The 14,640-nt window shown below is 43.2% G+C and overlaps 1 protein-coding gene across 6 annotated transcripts in view; it reads left to right on the top strand.

Moving 5' to 3' along the window:
• Positions 1-14,640, top strand: part of LOC109530718 (drebrin-like protein A) — a 26,665-nt gene continuing 12,025 nt past the window's right edge. For all 6 annotated transcript variants that reach the window (XM_019894630.1, XM_019894629.1, XM_019894627.1 and 3 more), the window contains exon 1: positions 1-396. In XM_019894630.1, coding sequence (XP_019750189.1) covers positions 305-396 — 92 coding nt within the window. In that variant the 5' untranslated portion in view covers positions 1-304. The remainder of the gene's footprint in view (positions 397-14,640) is intronic.

Genomic DNA, 14,640 nt, shown 5'->3' with positions numbered 1-14,640 from the left:
CCCTCTCTGCACAAAGCTCAGTGTGCACACTACGGTCTCATCCACGCAGGGAGTGCGCAGCGCTCGCACGACGGATCGTTCCACTTTGAAACTTGAGCCCAGTTTGCGTGCAACCTGCGTCTAACCCTTTTGGTGGACTGTTTTCGTCTTCTTTTTTTTGTCTTATTTTCCACCGAATACCGCCGTAGTTCTTTTTTTTTCCCCCGCTGTGGCTCACCCCAGCAAATAGTCGCACCCCGAGCACAAGTCGGGGACCAGTGAAGAGACGAGCCTGCGGGAAGAAGTCTGGACACTTAAAAGCACCATGAGCATGCAAACGGTGAACCTTGATACCTACAGCCTGTCACTGCTCACGGCCAAGGAGGATATCCTCAACCATCGCTCCTCCACCAACTGGTAACAATTAATTTCTGTTCCGTGAAGTCCGTAACAATCCCGTTCTGTGTATAAATGCACCAAGTTTCATGTAACTGAACGAACAGCTGTTGCGCAATCGGAGGCTTTATTCCATTAATCCAATGAGCAAAGTGTTGCTCTGCAAGACAGTGCACGCAACGTGGGCTATTTTTACCAAGCCATTGTCTTATACTCATAGTGCGACACTTAGAAATAGACCAGAGCTTCTCACCTCCCCCTTGAGAGGATACGAAAGGAGGTGATGTTGGTCCATTACGCACGCAAAGCGCAGCCACGACATGACTCACTGTCACTGCCCCAAAAATGTAATACCAAAGTTTCCCCTGCTCAAAGGTAACGTGAGGCTTGTGTTCTTTTCTATCATGATCAGGTTTCTACTGGTTCTATGTTTCATGAAGGCACACTTTCATGAAGCAGGCACACCACCGCCACCACAAGATGATCCCTTGCTTTAATATTAGTAATCTAGTTGATGCTGAAAACAAGCGATGTTCACTGTACAGCACTGTATTTAGTTTGTTTTGTGATTAAATGTAAAACCTAACCGTGACTTTAAGAAGAGCACCTGCATCAGATCAACAAAAGCGGTGGCTCTCAAACTTTGTACGCCAACGACCACATGCAGTGAATAGTTCTCCCATCGTGACCTGCATGAAAGTACACTACTGCGTTTGGCTCAAGGAAAACAAGAAAAGACAACTGTACATTGATCGCACAGAGGTCAGAACGCTGGAAGTGCTGCGAAAGATCCAATGAACAGAATCCACTCTGGGACGCTCTTGTTTGCATTTGGAAACAAATGCTCTATATCCATTGCAAATACACGTCCTGTAAATGCACGAAAAGAAGATCACCACTGTAAGTGGAGTCGGCCTACTTAATGTGACTTCTGCTGTTTATTTGCGTGTAATAAGGCACTTGCATCTTTTGGAGTACGTGCTGCAAAAAGAGACTTAAAAGCCAAAGAAAAACAGTTTATACCGAGGTCTCAAAATATGCTGACTTCTTGTGGGAATTGAACTCTTGAGTGCGCGCAAATGGAGAAGTGTAATTCCCCCCCTCAAAAAAAAAAATCTGAATTTGGCAATAGAGCTTTCATTGTTGGTAGTATATAAGGTAATACTCATGTGCACCTCGAGGCTCATTAATGGTCGTATGTCTGGCTGTGATCATGTCTGCAATATACTCCCATGCACAATTAAATACAGTATGCCCTTGTGTCTGCTGTGACAGATGACTCATGACATGTCAGCTGGGACGACTCTGGGCATATTGGTGATGATTGTGTACATGGGATTGTTTGACAGGCATCAGATTGCAATTCAAACAATCCAAAGAGAGACTGGGTGGAAGTTCAAATACAATTGCTGCACGGGATTGACGATCCGACATGATGATGGGCGTGGAATTTGGTAAAGAGGATCCCAAATGCATTGAAGAAAGGAAACTGGGAAACCGAGAATAGATGGGAAATCCCCCCCACCCCCCACACCCCCTCCTACTCCCAATCCAGCTCATTCAGATTTGAGCTGGGCAGGCTTCATTCATGCAGCTGGAGTCTGCATAACGTCATGGAGCGACGAGGAGGAAGTAGGGAGATGAATAAGAGGTGGCCGTCGCCCATGCTCGTCCCCGACACGAGCGCATGAGTGTTGTGCAGTTCTTGGCTGAGCGACAACTTGTAATTTGGGCTACTTATGGTTATTAAAAAGAGTGGACGCAGGCGAGGAGAAGCTGTGTGTGTGTGTGCTGGGAATGCTGCGTTTAACGTGAAAGGAAAAAAAAAACAACGGAATGAGAGCGTGGGACAGAATGAGAGCTGGGTGTTGTTTTGATGTGTCACCATGGGGATGCGCAGGTGTCAGGTGCTCAGGTTGCAGACAATCGCACGGGATGGTCTGACAAATGCTGCGGTCGACAATGAATCTAGTTGAGTCTCATAAATGCTCACCTGACACTTGATTAGGTACACCTGCATAATTTAAGGGCATCAAGAAAAATAGACCACTGCAGCAAAGTGGAGACTGCGGAGTATTAAATTGAAATGTTCAGAACTGAGAGTCAGCAACATGGTAAGCTAACTTTAGCATATGTTTTTTTTGTTGTTGTTGTCATTTATCGCTGTGTATCAACATACTCAAATGCTTTCGTCAACAGTTAGCAATATACTTAGTGCTACCGCTGCTTCGATAAAGATCTTCTGGTCCTCTGAGTCTGTTTCTCTACTTTGGGTATCGTGCCAAGATGTTTCAGTTGTATGAGCACAGCAGCGAAAGGTTCGTGCCCAGGATTGAAACAGTCCCTTGTCTTTAACTTTCCATGTCTCTGGAATTCCTTGGAAAGCACTTTGGTTTGCACATTGTATTAATTTTCATCTGACCCGCCAATAAAAAGACATATTCCTGCCAAGTGTAAACCACTCAGGTCAACGCCAGATTAGCCAGTCCTAAAAAAAAAAAAAAAAAAAAAAAATGCATATGTGTGAATCAGCTGAAAGAAATGTTTGCAGCATTGTGTCAGTGCTAAGCTGATTAGCTTGACCTGGTATTCATCACAAATGGGTGGGGGTGGGGGGGAGGCTGTATCGAGCCAAATGTGACGTGATCACTGTCACACTTTCTTTTTGACAATACAAATACACACGCCCCGCGGCGCACTTGTGTTTCACAATGCCCCAGTTACAGTCGCAGGCAGTGACAGGGTAATCAAAACAATCACTACGGTGCCAACTTTTGTGTTTTGATTGCTGTTTTTTTTTCAGCGTGCAATATAATTTAGAAAGCAGTCATGAGATTTCCACAAAACTTTGTTGAGAGGTGACGCTTGAGCTCGTGAAGAACCCATGAAATCGTTCTATGAATCTTAGTAATGCGTCAATGCAGGATTTCTTTTTTTTTTTTTCATTCACAAAACGAGCCTGTTTCAATGATTGCCATGTGCTCTGAGTAAGTAATGCGTGGCTCCTTTTTACAATGTTTAGCTATATATTGGTGTGAATAAAAATTCAAAGTTATGATCCAATTTAGAATTGTTTGGTTCTACTGTATTGGCTGCCATCCAGGGCAGTAGCTATCAATGTCTGAAGAATATCCCACTAATCGAGCAACCGGGTAAAAATTGAAAAATGGTTAAACAAAATAACCTGCATGTGAGGTACATTTAGGGGTCACCATTGTAGTGTAGTATCTTTGAATTTGTGAATTTCAGTGTGTATGGTTTTAAAAGGGTGCCCTAACCTGGTGAGTGACGTGGGTGTCAGCGATGGCTATCTTGGCTGGTTCATTGGTGAACCCGTTCCGCGTGAGTTGTGGCTTTTAGCAGCATGGGTATGAATGCGCCAATTACGCATTTGTAACCTGACGCGATTGTAAGTGTACCTGTCTATTTTTGACCACTTGCGAGGGCATTCCGGTACGTTCTGACTCTCGATTTTAAAAGAGCTAGCACTGATACGTTACCTTGTGTTTGTGATCATAGACATGCAATTTGGGTACCGTTGTGCACGTTACGCTTAACACTTATGTAAAAGGTCAATGTAAATTTGCATGATATTGTTTTGGGATAAATAATAAGGTAAAATGAGGCCTGCGTTTTGATTACTCTACTGGCCAGTATGTTGTTATTCTAGCTGTGCGGTGCTCCATGATGCGGGACAACCCTGTCAAATCCATTAATCATGCACACGTTCATAAATAATTTTTTTGTTGATGACCCCCATGCATGCATTTAATTGACAAGTTTCTGACCTCTTTTGTCCTCCTGTCTCCAGTGGTGGCGCCCTCATGTTGGAGCATTTCTTTGAGCTGAGGTGTTTGTGTGCCAGATTTTCCACATCTTCATGCATGAGTAAGCGGGAATGGGTGTAAAGTTACGGGTCAGATGAACACACACCTGCGAGGGAGGCAAAACCCAGTGACACCAACGGTTTAGCTTGCACACATACAAGTGATTTCCGCACTTGAGGGGGTACCAAGTGTAGAGAAGAAATGACAAAAACTTCTGTTTTGTGTTGGTTCCTTATGAATCCACCTGTCAGGAGTGAAATTCATGACACAAAACCTGGTGAGTTATTAAAATTTTTTTTGTTTCAAAGGCCGACATGTAGAAATCTGTACAGCTGTTGTGTAACTGTGGGTGATAAATGACAGAATGAGGTGACCTCACCATTTTTTTCCATTTATGGTCAATCCCAACACACCCCAAAAACTTTATCCTGCCTTTCTGATCCCCTCATCTTTGCCTGGACGCAAACATTCTCAAATATGATTCCCCAGAGCTCAGAATACGGTGGTCACAATGCAGTGAGAAAACAGGCCATGGTCTCATAAATGACTTGAATATTTGTGTATGGAAAAAATTTTTTTTTTCAATGATTCGCACTTGAAACACGTGAACATGTTTTGCATTCCTACAAGCTGCCCTTGGGGCTGTTTGTAATAGTTGACACTCGTATAAGGCTGCCCGGCAATAAACTCCTCAGAGTTTTTTCAATGCTTGCACAGGCCCTGGTCCAACTTGAATGATGCATTGCTTGTGGAAGACGCTTGAATTTAGAAAACCTTAATGATGCTAGTTCCAAATCCGTTGCTGTGAGCCTTAAGTTTGTCCCCTCCCCCCCAAAAAGTACCACAAATCCTTACAAAATTGCGTGTCAAATAAGGCCTACATCTCCACTGTCACAACACAAGTTCCTTGTGCAAAACATTCAACGTATGCCTACCTAGCTGTTTGTTTGAGCCTCTCTGTGGGTGGCATGTTGCAGACGAATGACAATGAGTGATGGCTGCAATAGCTGTTATATACATGTCAGTTTATTTGAAGTGAGAGAACGGAGGAAGCAGTAATTGCCAAACAACTGCTTTCTGCGCCGCCTGAAACACTAATTACGCTCATCTGGGCTCTTGAGATGAAGGTGTGCGGTCTAATGACAGGCCCTAATCAGACATAGTTATTGTGCGTAGATTGCATATATCCGCGTGGGCGAACAAAACGTGAACTGATGTGACAGATTTGCCAGTGAAGAGGTAGCGTGCAAAATGGTGAAAATCAGTGTGTGCAACACCCAAGCTTTTTTTTTTTTAATGGCAAAATACGGCATATTTAAGGCAGCACGGTGGATTGGCTCGCGTAGTGTATGTCTTGCTCAACCCGTGTTTCCTTTTTTGGACAACATTCAGACTGAATCCATATTCTTAACAATCAGTCGATGATTATTCCCATCCTTATTCATTGATGTTGTTGTTGGATGAATATGATGTTAAACATTGTACTATCTGCTCATGAGAATGTTGCCTTTTTAGGCCGCCACCGGTGATATACAACATATTTTATTACTTCCCTTTTATAGTGCGATTCAATGTCTCATGCCCCCAATTTTGATTTCCTGTCATGTAGATTTGACTTATCTAACATTGCCAACTGGCCACTGCTGTCTGTGTCTTATGTTGATGGTACAGTTTCTCCCCAAACTGGCAGGAAATACAAGTGGTTTTCAGCGTACCGTATGTTTGCATGAAACTATTTTTTAAAACCGTTTTATGGCATCTCTGACCAACAATATGCTATTGCACAGAACCTGTACTCGCTGCAGTGTCCTCCAAAGACAGAATCTCGTCTAATGCATATATATATATATATATATATATATATATACACAATTTGCATACACAACTGGAGGGCAAACTATGGCCTGGTGCTCTTTTGCGGCCCCTGTTTTTTTTTTTAGTTTTCAGAGGCAGAAACAAAACGATAGCATTTGACTTGGCATGCAATGCTATTAAAAAGGGGGTGGGGTGTAGGCTATTTTAGAAGCGTATCTGTAAAAAAATGTGAGGGATGTGCAAATGTCACATCACAAATCCCAGAAAACATTGTTACCTGAGCCTGAAGTCACTGTGATGTTATTTTCAGTCGACAGCAAGTAGCAGTTCAAGGCAAAATGGCAGCCCCCTAAGATGCATAAAAATGTGTGGATTTTTCTGTTTAATTCATAGTTCACGAATGCAATACTAATCAGATTGTTATTCTACCGTTGGTGGTTGTCTTTCTGAACCATCTGGACTGTGATATATTTTTCAAGTAGATGTATACTCTCCTTAAAACAATGTATCTGTATCCAGATTATTTCGTGCAACCACTTGACAAAATAAAATTGAGTAAATCCAACACATTTTGTCACGCTCTGTCAACTGAAAATGACCTCGCAGTTGTTCAGCGAGATGGACTAAAATCGGCAGATTATTATATAATTCCACAAGCGCAATAGTAATCAGAATGCCTTGTTTAGACAAGTGGGGCTCCATAGAACATAATTGTAAAGAAAATGTGGGGGTTGACTTCCATGTGTCTGCTATCACCATTCAAAATGTTTGCCAAGTGGCTTTAAAAGGCTCGTTCTCTAATCACCATGGTTACAAAGCCCCCCCCACCCCGAGACCCCAACTGTCATCGTGCAGCAAAATCAAACTTGACCGGCGTCTCGTAACTTGCTGTTAGTGAAAAGGGTGGGCTTGAGGGTCTCTGTTGTTGTGGCGACCTGAGTGGGGAACATTAGGCTGTTTGTTAAGGCAAATTCAACGAGAGCAGCAGACGTTGGCAAAGGTCGTAAAATGAAAGCACACTCAAGTCAAATATCTGGAGAAAAGGACCGCATGTGAGACGAAATGCTGGGTGGTCCTCAGAGAATGTGAGGCTGATGAAGAACGAGAGGAGGAGAGCACAGGTGGAGGAGTGACAAGGAAGGAAAGATTAGTTTGAGGGAGAAATGTAAACATTGGTCTTGTTTATATGGAAATGGTTAAAGATAAGATGTTTTAATGATCCAATTTTCAGAGGATGCACGTGTGTTCGTACAGTGTGAGACAACATGTCCCGGAAATGCCTGTGTAATCCCAGAAGCCGGCGATTATAGCGAATTTATCACTCCATTCGCCCCTTCCTTTCCCTCACTCATCCCCCATTTCCTCTTCTTCATCACGCCCCGTTCCTTCAAGGTATTTTGCAGCGCGGCTTTTAAAGCCAAACACAATCCGCAGGGAGATGGGTTGACAATTCAAGACTGTTTTGAAAACGAAAGTAATCAGCGTTAAGAGTCAACCGCTCACTTCAAAGCTTTCGTATCTGTACGGGTTTTTGTTTCTGAAGCAACATATGCCCAATCACTAATGTTTCCTGTGATTGTTGAATATGTTCTGATGATTCGTGCCGGATTGCGATATCATCTCAAAATATTGGATTTGTGGGTTTCTCGTTGATTCCCACCCCTTCTCACAAGCTGACCTCCATATAAAAGCATCAAAACAGTTTGACCCAATAAGCACATTCTACTTCGCCCCCTTGGCAACCATCCATTCACTCTGCTGTCAGCTTTTCCATTTACATCTTTCCATCGCCCGTTGGTCTTCGTTTCCCCCGGGGTGAACTCACTCATGAATATAGCCCCTCCGAAATGCTTCCACCCCCTCATTGCACCTCCTGATTCCCAGGTTTGACTGTTGGACACTGCCTCCTTTCCAGGACCCTCAGGTCGACTTTCCCAGGGAGGCTGAGGAATGTGTGGTTGCAAAGAAACTCTCTTGCCACTTTCGAAGAGACGGGGACCACCACGTTGTTTTGCCAGTCAAAAGGAACCGTCAACAATTTCCACGTGAAGTTGCAAAGGTGTTCCTACCAAGATGGCAGAGCAACATTCAGAGTCTTGAAGAATTGGATCTCGTCCGTGCCAGGAGTACTGCCACGAGGGAGCTTTTTAACCACTGTGGCAACTTCAGCGCCAGAAATACCAAAACTCAAGCAGTTGCCTTGTGACCCTAGCTGATGGGGTATCAAAGAGATGGTGGACATTGGCCTATATCAGCGACAAAGCAATGTGACTGCTTCATGCAGAGCAACGACGATTTGATGATGTGGATGTTTGGCTTAAAAATCGCATGCCGAGAAGTGCTTCTTCCTGTTGCATTAGCCGGCCTTATTTAATTATCTCTACAAAGTCCCAATCGTGAAGGCCAAATATGCTGTTTTCGCATTAGATTACTCAGAAAAAGAAACGCTTCGGCTGTCTAATTGGTCTTTGTGACGCCACTTTTACGAATTCACAGGCCTCCACGTCAACTGAGGATTAACTCATTGCTAAAACACAAGCGCCACTGTTTGAACAATCCGACACGGCATGCCCAGCCTCAGAATTCTCACCTACTTACATCAATAAGTATAGATTATGTGTCGCATCCGTATTGGCCGCAAGTTTGCACACATTCAAACACTGCATCTATTCTAACTGTGCATTCCTTCTGCCTTTGCGTCCCCCCCCCCGCCGCCTTTTCCGCCTGCCCCAGCATCAAGAGGACTGTTCTCCTCTCTGCCAAACCTTGGCACTCAATTAATTACTTATTTGTTTTCTTTGTCCACGACTAAACACGGAATTTCGCTGAGAAAGTCTGTCTTCCTCCCCCAATAAGCATTCCAGGCAAGGCCCTTTCAGTACTTCAGCCCTCGCAGCGCAGTCATATACATTTTCGGCTCTCTACACATGCTCTTCTTCCTTGCAATCTTGCATCCATTTTCTATTCCCTGCCCCTCCAAAAAAAAAAAAAAAAAAATTACCGTTCTCCTCAAATAGCCTCTGTGGTCTGTTAATCGTCTCCAGGGGATGATGTTATGTACTCCACCCAGTCAAATATTGTGCATATCAGTCACTCTGAATCAATGGGTGGACCACAGCCCGTGTGTGTCACGGAGACATGCATGCAGTGCTTAAAATGAAATCACATAGTTATTATTCGTAATCAGTTTTTATTCATACAAATGCAAATGAAGTAACCTTTTCATGTTAGTAAAATACACAGCGTGTGTCTGACTTGTGCCGTTAAGGAAGCTTTGATGGAAAAGTGAACCATCGTTTTTTTTTTTTTTTTTAACTTCTGTAATTTTTTTCCAACTGATTCTTATGATGGCGTGTTGTTGTGATACGGTGGACGTAGCATTGTTAGTGATTTTTCAGTCCGTTTTTGAAGTTAGGCCAAAGCATGTGAAGCTTCCTCACATCAGACAACAGGACATGCTGTACTATGTACATCAAGTTTCTCAGTGAGCGGCAAGACATGAAAGGGAGGTTGTATTTTGTGCCTCCTTTTCCTGACCTGATACATGTTTCATCATTTTGAGCTGTCCTTTGGGAGTCCACGGCGGTATGTTTCCACTCATCTCAGCAGCTTTCATGAGAGAGGCCCCGTTCGTTGGCTTTGGAGGATTCCATGAACAGTGCTGAGTGTTTGCAGTACACCTGACTCAATGCTAAGAAGGCCCAAAATGCTTCACTTGTGGTCACTCTTTCTCTCGCTCTCGCTATCTCGCTCTCCACTTTACCTGCACGGTCCGTCCCTTCAAATTGTTCTCTTCTCCTCTGGCTGCCGCTCGTGGATGTGAGTCAGCTCTTTGGCAGAGAAGTTTTCACACAAACTTTGTCATCTGTTGACAGCTGAGCTTTGACAGCCGCATTTCATCAGTTATTCGAGGGGATGAAAGAGGTGAATCGAAAATGACAGACTTCAAAACAGATGGATTTTAAGTCGGACACACGCATCAGTTTGCCATACGTGTGCTTTATCGCTACACCACGACACATCCTTTAACGTGGCTATAATTCACGGTGAAAGATTTCACTTTTGTGGAAAATTGCATAAAATATTTCACACGACACTTCATTCATTCAGGCCCACGCCGGGTGAGTGTCATCTCCATTTAGATGTCTATTTTATAATATTTACATGATACACTGTTGTATAAATGAGGGCAGCCCGGTGATCCAGTGGTTGGTGCGTCGACCTCATAATGCAGAGGCCGTGGGTTCGATCCCGGCTCCGGCCTTCATGTGTGAAGTTTGCATGTTCTCCCCGTGCCTGCGTGGGTTTTCTCCGGGTACTTCGGTTTCCTCCCACATTCTAAAAACATGCATGGCAGGCGGATTGAACACTCTAAAGTGTCCCTCGGTGTGAGTGGGAGCGCAGACGGTCGTTCGTCTCTGTGTGCCCTGCGATTGGCTGGCAACCGGTTCAGGGTGTCCCCCGCCTACTTATCTACGCTTACTGTTTCTTTCTACACCCTTGTCCATACTGGTCCTTATTATTCAAAAAGTGTTGCAGAAAAGTCCTAGGCAGCTGAAGAAAAAGCCACTCATGCTTAATTTGATGTTGGCTAAATCAACGTCTTGTATAACAACGCGCTTGCCCCATTTTACGCTCTTGTTGATTCGACTGTAACTTACTTGAGTTGAAAATAAACAAAATTTTGCCACAAATGAGTCTGCTCCATTCCTCTGTCATCGAATCTCACTCTTCGCATTTCTCCTACCATATTTCTGGATAGTCCAGACAGAGGAATGCATTTGCCGCGGGGCTGGACACAGACACGAGACGATATGACTCGCAGGGGGTATTACGTGAGTAACACACTGGACAAAAAGAGGACAGACATGCAATGATTTAGACGGGACCTCTTTTGCCCATGTTTGGAGAGAAGGAAATGAGCTCTGCGTGCCGTTGGGGACGTCTCAGACTTCCACCGAAACACAGACGGCGAGGTAGACTGTCGGCTAAAAATAGCACGGGGGATCTCAGGTCGGCACTCAACCAAGACTGAGGGGTGACCAGGTTTGAGGGTGAAAGAGAAGAATAAACATCTACCGTCATAGAGGAAAAAAAAGACACTTATGTTAAGGTTGAGATCGTTGAATTTGTAAACACATGAAATATGAACGCAGCGTTTCAATGATAGTTTTGAAACAATGGCGAAAGACAACTGTGATCAAAATTTTGGTTATGTTACCGTTTCAATGTGTTTCAAATTTTCCTGGAAATTTCCATAGCAAGTGAAATTGGGGCTTGTCGGAATGCATTAGTACTGCATAAATTTTTTTTTTTATAATGAGCAGACTGCCGTAAAAAAAAAACAAAAAAAAAAAAACTACTAAAAATAAAACGCATGACATTTCAGTGGGTTTATTAATTTCTTAAATCGAATGTAAAAATGCACCCCGGCACATCCAAAAATAAAAAAGCAAAATCCTATTCATAATCATAAATCAAAAGTTTAGGTTCTGGCATGTTGTCCAAATATGGTTTCTTGGCGTCAAAGGGAATGAGTGATGCTCTTATTTGTGATGGAGCGGCATTCATTTCCACAGGTCTTTCTTTTTATCTACATGGAATCAATCAATACCCCCAGACCTTTCCGTCCCTCCCCTGCTGGCACAGGCGACATGAATGAATAATGTGCGTGAACCTGGATGATTTCCCTGCCATAGAGAAATACGTATTATGAGCTAAGAGCATGAGGATTTGCTTTACTTGCGCGGAGCTACCATGTCGAAGTGGATTAAATACACGTGGTGGTCATAGTCGGAAAACGAATACCGGAGTGTCATTTATGGACAGGAGGCATAACATGAACCATAAATCAGATTTTTTTTTTTTTTTGTGAGTTCCTTATGTGGAGAGAAAAGTTTAGCTTTTTATTTGTTTTGTATGCCTTCACTGGTACTACAGTGGACCATCTGTTTCTGTTATGTTCATCGTGAAATTGTTTAAGAGCAGCGTGCGTGGTTCTCATCTGACTGCGTGTACATGTGCTCGTGTGCCGTGTTCACGTCCTTTTTACCACTTATTTGTTCATGGCTGTTCGAGTCCAAAGAGTCTGCCGCTAGTAGCCATGCACGCACACAATTCATTTATCATTGTTCAGATGATGACATCATGGTGTGTTCCTCGCCTCGGCCCCTCCCTCTTTTCTTCGGTTCTCTAGTCTTCTTCCTCTTTTCTGAGGTCATAGCTGGCTTCGGTTACACGGATGACTCTGTTTTTCCCATCAGTAAAGCTACATTTACATTCCCGTGGGTGTTTTTGGAGGGAGATTTTGCAAGTTGCATCGCCGAGGTGGCTTCTGCACATTTGCAGTCACGGACGCTAATCATCGGTGGTGCATAAAAACGAAACAAACAGCAGCTTTTATGTCAATAAGGGGCTGTGAATCGGCTCAGCGGGATTAAGCTTGGCAACAAGTTTTGACATCGTCCATTTGTATAGTTACAGGACACTGAAGGAACGGAAATATTTGATTTATTGCTGAGATTTTTCTTGCCTGGTTGTTCGTTACATGTAATTTCTTTTCCAGCGTGCCCAAGCCTGCTTTACATCTACATTATACGGCCAAACTGCATGACGGCATATTTATTTGAGTGCTGTCAGAGATAAAAACAGCTGAAGCATTTTTTCCATGCCATTGTCAAAAAAAAATAAAACACACACATTCCTTTTTAATTGGCTATTGCATAATCAACCATATGATGGAGGAGCTTTGCAAGTCACTAGAAAGGAAAGCAAGTAAAGGAATGATGAAATAACCAGACACAATGTTAGCTTCAGTATGTAGCTTAACAAAAGGATGTGTATTATAATTGATTAATTGAGTGTTAGGAATTGTGATAACCGTTTGGTATTGATCGTTGATAAGTTGAGCGCACGACTTGGCTGCAACCAGCAGAGGCTCTGTCAATGTACTAAAACAAAACAAAACAAACAACGACAACTAGTTGTGATATGAGAAAAGGTAACTTGTTTAGCCTCATCCATGTAATGGCACGAATCCTCCAGGCAGGAGTTCGGAACTTCCAAAAATAGAAGGAAGAAAAATATAGATATGTTTTTCCCATTGTCAGATAAGACCCATCCCTACAAGATCCAAATTTTGGAACTTCCAAAAATAGAAGGAAGAAAAATATAGATCGTTTTTTCCCATTGTCAGATAAGAAACATCCCTACAAGATCCAAATTTTCCCTAATATTGAACTGGGAGACCGGGTACACCCTGGACTGGTCGCCAGTCAATCACAGGGCACATAAACTGGAGACAAACAATGATTCACACTCACGGTCGTACGTACGGGCAGTTTAGAGTTTTCTTTAACATGTCGGGGGGAATCTGAAATACCCAGAGAAAACCCACGCGAGAAAAGCCCACACAAGAAGTCAGCAGCCATGCTAACCACTGGTCCACTGTGCTTCCGCATCAATGATCCATGTCGTTTAAATCCAACCTTAAATGCAAGAAGTGCTTGGATTTCATTTCGGGAAGATATGCAATTAGATAGGAAACAATCTTTTCAAATCTGATTTCGAGAGAAAAATTTGTCCCCGACATCACATTGTTGACTGTGGGTGTGGAATGCGCACACGGGATTTCAGACTCCCTCAGATGCATGCTGACCTTTGACCGTGACTGCTTGTCGGCAATGACCTTCTGGAATGTTTCGAATAGCGAGGATCAGTGGATTGGAGTCTTAATTCTGGCTCATACATTCGTGGCGTGTGTTGTTTTTTTATGGCTGATCTCTAGAAACATGAGATTAGTTAAGCTTGCTAGAGACTCTTGGACAACGCCGTCTGGAATTTGTGAGACGACGTTGAATGACCGAAGCCTGATCATGCAGTTGTAACTTTCAACGTGCTTTGAAAGTCAGCTGATTGACAGCTGGCAAGATGCTTGCTAGCGTCCCGCTGTTATCAAACCTCCAACACGTGCTTGCGAACGAACACCAACATGATCAATGTTGCACTTTAGCCCGCACCCTTTCCTTATTGACTCTTTCGGAGACCAAACACACACCAATATGTTTTTTTACACCGAGGATTCCATCAGTGTTTTGTCTGTTTTTAAAAGCTCATTTAACTGTTTGGCAGCGCCGCAAACTGCCATCTCCAAAACATCCAATAAGAATGAATCAGCATCTGCCACTCCATTCAAATGAACATCGCACCAAGTCGCAGAAGGCAAGATTTATGGCAGCGCTATTGTGTTAAAGTACATTAGAACTATCCTGCCCTATAAATCTGCGTAGTCTGTAAATATAAACAATTACCAGTGCACCAATAAGACAAAACAAAAAAATCGGTGAGAAGAGGCTTTAGTTTTCATGCTCTGTGCATGCTTTGTAGCGTAGCGTCCTTTGTAGAGCAAACAACATGGTGATTGTGCTTTCGGTGCGCACACACACACACACACACATGCAGTGATTGACTTTGGTCAGCCTTTGTCCATTGTGCTCCGACTGACCTTTTATATCAGGATGCTAATTAAGCGGTTGTAGGCTGTTATTGTGTGAATGCTGAGAGGCAAGCATTCACACAAGGACTCTTGTCTGTCAAAAAAATGTAACTTTATTTCCTATTATTA

This window comes from Hippocampus comes, unplaced genomic scaffold (genome assembly GCF_001891065.2).
Source record: "Hippocampus comes isolate QL1 unplaced genomic scaffold, H_comes_QL1_v1.1 scaffold195, whole genome shotgun sequence".
NCBI lineage: Eukaryota > Metazoa > Chordata > Actinopteri > Syngnathiformes > Syngnathidae > Hippocampus > Hippocampus comes.
The sequence above is the reverse complement of the archived record's forward strand: the minus strand, read 5'-3'. Positions and strand labels throughout refer to the sequence as shown.